Raw genomic sequence first — 7,109 nt, 5'->3', positions numbered from 1 at the left:
ACTTGACCAGAACATTGTATAGTTTCAAACCCTTCTCTGACTTATATTCTGGTGTTGGCTGTGGAGAGTTAAATTCCTGACTTTCGTCTTCGACACAGCTGCAAAAAACTCATTCATTTTCAAAGAAACGGTATCTTATGTAGCACTTTGCAACTCCCAGCTTTAACGCTAATATTAATAATTTGACACCTTAAATATGTCTTCCAGTTGCTAAAACAGGACCGCGGAATTTCTGGGGATGATTTGGAAGGATCAGGCTGGAGATGGGGACTCCATGAAAGAACATTGTATTAGTATCTTAGAAGCAGAAAAGCTGACATTTTGGGCCTAGACCCTTTCTGATGAAGGGTCTAGGCCCAAAACGTCAGCTTTTCTGCTGCTAAGATGCTGCTTGGCCTGCTGTTTTCATCCAGCTCTACGCTGCGTTATCTCGGATTCTCCAGCATCTGCAGTTCCTATTATCTCTTGTATTAGTATCTTCCTCATTGGCATAAAATTAACCTTTTTTCTGAGACACCTATTTGCATTTGAGACACCTTGAAGCCATAAAATGTTGTCTAGGTTTGGCAGGAAGAATAGAAGACCAGTATACGATATAACAAAAGACACTGCGATAAGCTGCAGCACAAGGGGATTTGGGCTTCCTTGTGCATGAATCACAAAAAGGTAGCATTCACATTCTGCTGGTAATAGGGAGAACGAACGGACTTTTCGTCTTTATTTCAGTAGTTAATGTGCCAAGTATGTATGTCACGCTAAAACTGTACGAGGTATAAGTTTTGCCACACCTGGAAATACTGCAAATGGCTTTGGTCCCTTTTCTAAGGAAAGATACTACTGGTGTTGGAGGCAGTCCCGAGAACGGTCACTGGGCTGACCCTGGACACAGAGGGATTTTGTAATGAGGTTGGTCTTGTTTGCATTGTTCTCAACTTCAATAAGAGGATACCTATTGAAACACATTGATTCTTAGGGGCTTGACAGGGTTGATGTAAAAAAGGTTGTTCACCTTGTGGGAGAATCTAGAGTAGAGGGCATAGTCTCAGAGTAAGGGGTCACCTATTTAAGACGGAGGTGAAGAAGTTTTTTTCTCTCCAAGGTAATGAATCTGTTGAACTCCTTTTCACAGAGGGCTGTCATGGCTGGGTCATTAAACATTCTCAAGGCTGCAGTAGACAGATTTGTAATCAGTAAGGGAGTCAGGGTTATAGAGAAAAGACAGGAAACTGGAGATGAGGATTATCAGAGCAGCCATGATCTTGATGAATGGCAAGCAGACTTAACAGGCCGCATGGCCTACTTCTGTTCTATGTCTTATGATCTTATAGTTCCCTCTTTCTCATGGCCTTTTCACTGTTTTTGTACCTGAAGTATGCAGTGCTGATCTGGCAAGAGCAGTTCTAAACTTCATACATTTCATTGTAACATCAGGCTACCCTTTCGGAGAGATAAAATACGCTCTTTGGATCCAGCCGGAGACCGTTTTGGGGTCGGTAAGATGTCGTTTGGATCTGTTAGAAGTAGGCAAAGATGTGCATATAAATTGCGTAAGCACATTCACACCAAGCTCAATGGAGCTGTCACCAGACCTGTCAAAGTGCCAAGATGACCTGTCAAAAACACCTGTCAAGGCATTTAAATGCTTCTGCTTTATATCTTTGAAAAGAAAGTGTTTGAAAACAAAAGGCTGTGATTTCAGTATTTATGTAGGTCACAGGGTTTCCATTACTGGTTTAATGCTGTATGATGGATTTCATTAGCATCATTAACACAGTAGGTACTTTCCATTTCACAGTTTCACTGACAGCAAATGGTTATAGATTCTCTGCTACAGACTCAAACTCAATTCTTGTTGACATGATGAATTGTGCATTTGAATGAAATATTTGTTGTTATAAGGCCTATTTAGTTAATGAAATGTAGATGGGATTTTATAGATTTTTTTCTAGTTTTTTTAGTACCATAAGATGTGGGGATCACTGGCTAGGCCAGAATTTATTGCTTATCTCCAGCAAAGACCATAAACTTTTACACTTAGAAAATTACTTTATAAAATTTTGTTTTGTCTCAGCTGTGGGTCCTATGAACTACTGATTATGGATATGAGGTAGTTTGGCACAGTAGATTTAAAAGCAAGCAGTTGTGTGTCTGGGGCAAGCATTGGCCCTGACAGCATAGGAGTTATAAAGGACCTTGGGCTGGGGAGCAGAGCAGAGCAGAGCATAACATTAGCATAGCATAGCATAGCATAGCATGGGGCCCATAGAGATTGTTTGGGAGACAAAAGAATTTCTGGTATGGGGAAGCATTAGGGTCTTTTGAGGGGTATGTAGATGTTACTTGGGTTTCGAAAGGGCAAGTTGGGAAGATGAGTGGCATCATTGGAATTTGGGGAGTGTAGACGTGGAGGACTGAAGGGATGTTTCATGCTTTATTGTTTATCTTTAAACTTCTCCATGAAACTGGATGTCTGAAGCAGGTCTTTCACTCAGCCCACCTCCCAGACTAGCAGCCTCCTTTGTTCTTCCATGGTCCCTCAGTCCGATTTCTAATCCAGCTAGCATATCCATCAGGACCAGAGATCTAATGTCCAGGCATTAACTTTTTAAAGATGAGATTCTCAAAAAAAAATTCTCCTGTCTCTGCACACTGCCCCTTGAGTGAAATCCTGACATCAGTCTTTGGTGTAGTTCGATCTCAAGTTATTATTAACCTTGATCAAATTTGTGACTGGTGTTCCTTGTTGGTCCTGCAATGTCCCAGCTTTAAAATTCTCGTCCTCGTTAAAGTCCTGTTTCAGTCTGTTCCCTTTTCAAGTCTTTCACCTTCTAGCAACTCTGCTTTTCTCCATCTCTGGATACCTCCATGAAGATCCCCTACTCCACCAAAGGTGAAGCTATCTGGACCATAAGCTCTCACCACATTCTCTCAGTCTGTAAAATATTCCTTAAAACCTACCTCTATTGGACAGGTGATTGACCAACTTGTCTTAATATCTGCTTCTTGAGATCAGCAAATTTTATTTGACAATTGAACATTTTATAAGGTGTTATGTAAATATAACTTTGCCACCATATAAATGCAACCTTTTGGTTGCTAAACATTTCCTTTTGCAAACTTGGTGGGACCTGGAGCGATATTGTTGTCTTTAAGTACAGAATATTCCAGCGTGTAACGTAGTGAAACTGAGATGAACATTTCTTAGGATAGTTGAGGGGGAAAATAAAATCAGACAAGGCATAAGAATTTTTAAACATTTTTTAAATATTCAACAACAGTATTGTGTATCAATCAAAAAAAGTAAATTACTTACAGGCAACAAAGATTTGCAAACAAATCTTACAGTATATTTTCCACCACAGTTAATTAAAAAGGACAGTTGGCCACTGTGGTGCTTTTCCTTTATGTACAAAGGTAAACTGAAACAATGCATGGGAATTTCACAAAGTTTCTTTTGCAGCTGTGAAACAAAAAGGGCAAGTGGGAGGTGAAGTGGAAGTGAGGAGAGCAGCTGGTCAACAGAAACAAGGCCAAGCTCAACACCTACAACTGTCCTGTGTGCAATGAAAGGGGTACATTAACAGTCCAGTTGAATTCAATTGGGAATTAAATCCCTTATGAAGAATCAGACCAAACAAATGTTACCTTGTCTGTAGATCATGTATTGTGTCTAACAGTAGATCCAGCTTACTCAGTACATTCTACAATATAAAGGGGCCACACTTATTCTAGTTATGACACCATCACGTATATTGTTTTGTTCTCATCGATGAAACTATTCATCTGTCCTTTACCATCAAATGTGAGAGAGTCAATGAAGGTTAGCTGCTCTAAAGGAAAAAGTTCAAATGTTGTTGGCACTTGTCAATTACATTTCTCCATATTACAAGAAGGAGAAAAGGGTCAAGATGACCAGAGAAACAATAGCATCTTGTTTTAAATGAAACTAAATGTAACAACTGCTGCTAAAATGTGAAGGCCAGATCACAGAGTTTGCACTATGTAGCGTCGAGCTGAGCAGTTATTTGCCCCACTGTTTCACATTCGATATTAGGTACATAAAAGGTAATGAAAACAGTGCTGTTGAGGCTGGCTGTGGAAAGAAAATTTCAAAAAGATAGATTTTTGTTCGATAAAAGCATGAAGGTTTATGGAAACAACATAGGTACTGGGTATGATTCAAATGGCAAGATGGAACAGGCACAAGGGGCCAAATGTTTCCTTCCATATCCGCTTTTCCTACCATTTCTCAGTCTATTCCACATGTACCACAATGTATGTCTGCCTCCACTGAGGTGGAAGCACACCTTTGAAGTAGTGGCCCCTATACAAAACAGAGCTAGAGAAGGGGAGGCACATGGAACAGTGTCATTCCTGACAATAGACTTTAGGAAGGAAAATATTCCAGATCATTTTAAAACAGGATGTCTAGTGATACAGAATGCAATGCTCAAGTGGTACAGATCACAATCACATGCTGCAATTGCAACTACATTCAGTCTACCAGGATCTAATCAAATGTGGAAGGTTAGATATCAAAGCAACGTCAACGTAAATGTGTGCTCATTCCACTGTGATAATGATAAAGTCTATTGTAATTTATCCATCATGACAGTGATCTGATGTAACCTTAAGAGATCTGTTAGTTATTAGAGAGAAAGACTGCATGGATGGTCATTGCTTTCAATGCTTCACCTCTGAATTATACAAATCCGGCCTGTGAATGTTGGCACTCATACATAAGTAGTGAGCATTGGAAGGGTTTTGTTTGACCATGGGTTGAGCAGTGAAAACTGACCCTATCTTCTCCAGTATACACTTGCACTTCCCTTCATTTAAGAATCATTCACGAGAAGTCAGACTTTAGACCATGCCCGATACCCATCCCTTCCCAGAGCTACGCAAGTCAATTGTGCAACCTCAGTTGCTACCCCAACTGAAACCAACAAACTCAGCATTGACCGTGGATTGAACTAGAAACCTTTTTTGTCTCTCTGGTGCCTCAGCTGTTTGACCACCTGACAAATCAGGTGATGCAGCATCAACATTTTAATGCAAGAAACATACCACTAACTCCCTGAGCTGCATCATTTGCAGCACAACCATACAAGCTCCTGCAAATAACTTGATGGTTGTTCAGATAATGACAGTTTCAGTATTAACAAGATTAATGCTGGACCGAACATGATCCTGCCCTGATGAAAAGTTGCTCCTTCCTCTTCCAACTCTGAACCTAATACAAAATCAGTGAAATTGAGGTAAATATACACCTTGCACAGTATCACCTAGGTTGCTTATTATACACCCCACATGATAAGCCATTCCATTGCCTTCAAAGCTTAAATCAGACAGTAGTCTAACAGACAGTTGATGAGATTTTGATCGTTTAACGCTTAGCAAAGACTAACCACTACCCCAATAAGTTGTGTGTGGCTGGAAGTCATTTAGATGGAACAAGATTTGAGGGGCTGAACAGTCTACTCCTGCTCACATGTTCCTAAATAGGGTGAGAAATTTGGCCACACACCACTTCCCTGGCATCACACGGCTTCATTCACATCCAAAAGCCACAAAAGGTATGTGCTACACACATCCCAGGTGGGGACATGAGACAGACTTAGGGTAGTGAGAACACTTGAATGAGCTAATTATGGTCCGAATGCTGACACTCACCTCCCCGTTGTGCTACAGTCCTATTCATTCAGTTTGATAAATTCCTGAAGGGTTTCCCCTTCCTCTTGTTGCTTGTGTTTAGTGCAAAAAAAAATTGGGAGTCGGTCCTTCATTACGACATGGTCGCCCACACCACAGTTTAAAAGCATATAAACAGTTCAAATATTTACCTTCATTTTCATCGTGTAATAATACACAACTTGGGAGCAAATCGTTTGCAGCTCTTGACACATGCAACATCATGCCCAATAATCCTCGAGTTTGAGGGTAATGTCTTTTCAACACGTTCTAAAATGAAGAGGCTCAAAAACAATGTTTGAATAGCTTAACCTCCTCATCAAGTCAGTTCTCAAATAAAAATGAAACAAAGGAAACACAATTGGTTATTCCTTGTTATTTGTTCTCCCCTAAACCTCTGAAAACCCACACCTCAGTTGAGGTCCAACAGAGAGCCTTTAGTGACACCACTAAAATACTTAGAACAAAGTGCCTAGGGGAGTCGTCGATCCTAGGTGATACCAGCCAACAATTTTCTGGTTCAGGTTGAAGTCCTTGAGGTTAATGTACACCTCGCCGAGCATTATGTTTTCCCGGAACGCTTCCTCGCTTAGCACACGCAAGTGAATAACACGCTGCTGAACATCTCCTTTAGGAATACCATCGTACACCAACTGGAAGACAAATAGGAATTGTTTTTCAATGCTCAGACCGTAATTTACAAACTCAGCGATGTTATTTTTCAGCAAGACACATTCTTGTCACATCTCTTTGAGACACATGGATACAATGCCCCCTAACCTAATTCTCCAATCCTCGCTTCCCCAGTGGCTATCTTTACTCTACTGTGTTTCTTTTAAACTTCTTCAGATACAGTTTCTGTGAGGAAATGCTCTACTTTCGTAAACTTAACTGGACTCACCACATAATTGCAGTTGCGTCAAGAGCAGGTCAGAGGCTAGGAATGCTGTGGCGAGTAACTCATGGTCTTCTGACTCCCTAAAGCCTGTCCACCATCTACAAGGCACAAATGGTGGAATAGTCTCCACTTGCCTGTCCTGCAGCCTACATGAATGCCTATCATTTGAATAAGGGTCAAGAGATAAGGACTGAGTTGTTTGGTGACAATGATCTTTCAGATTTAAACTTTGGTTGTCAAGGGAGAGCAAAATTACTTTTATGAGTTAACTGGGTGCCAGTTTGTTCAAGAGAGAGTTTGGTTATGTGCAGTTAATCCAAAGAAATCTACAAAAAGAAACTAAATGGTTGGAGACAGGGATGCAACTTTGTGCTGATGTGTGTTACAGACATGCAATAACACATGTACTCAGTATTCGGCTAAACTTATTCACAACTTTTAGAAGGAAGGTATTAATTATATCACTTCAGTTTTAATTTCAGTTTAATTATTTGTCACAAATTAAGTGTATAAACAAATA

At 40.3% G+C, this 7,109-nt stretch overlaps 1 protein-coding gene across 4 annotated transcripts in view; it reads right to left on the bottom strand.

Annotated features, from left to right (window-relative positions):
* Nucleotides 1-3,244: 3,244 nt before the first annotated feature.
* The window catches only part of pik3c2b (phosphatidylinositol-4-phosphate 3-kinase, catalytic subunit type 2 beta), a 218,279-nt gene continuing 214,414 nt past the window's right edge, over nt 3,245-7,109 (bottom strand). For all 4 annotated transcript variants that reach the window (XM_048553065.2, XM_059653333.1, XM_048553064.2 and 1 more), the window contains one exon: nt 3,245-6,344. In XM_048553065.2, the coding sequence (XP_048409022.1) occupies nt 6,150-6,344 (195 nt within the window). In that variant the 3' untranslated portion in view covers nt 3,245-6,149. The remainder of the gene's footprint in view (nt 6,345-7,109) is intronic.

Source organism: Stegostoma tigrinum, chromosome 21, assembly GCF_030684315.1.
Source record: "Stegostoma tigrinum isolate sSteTig4 chromosome 21, sSteTig4.hap1, whole genome shotgun sequence".
In the NCBI taxonomy this organism is placed as follows: Eukaryota; Metazoa; Chordata; class Chondrichthyes; order Orectolobiformes; family Stegostomatidae; genus Stegostoma; species Stegostoma tigrinum.
This window is presented reverse-complemented; position numbering and strand designations above follow the sequence as displayed.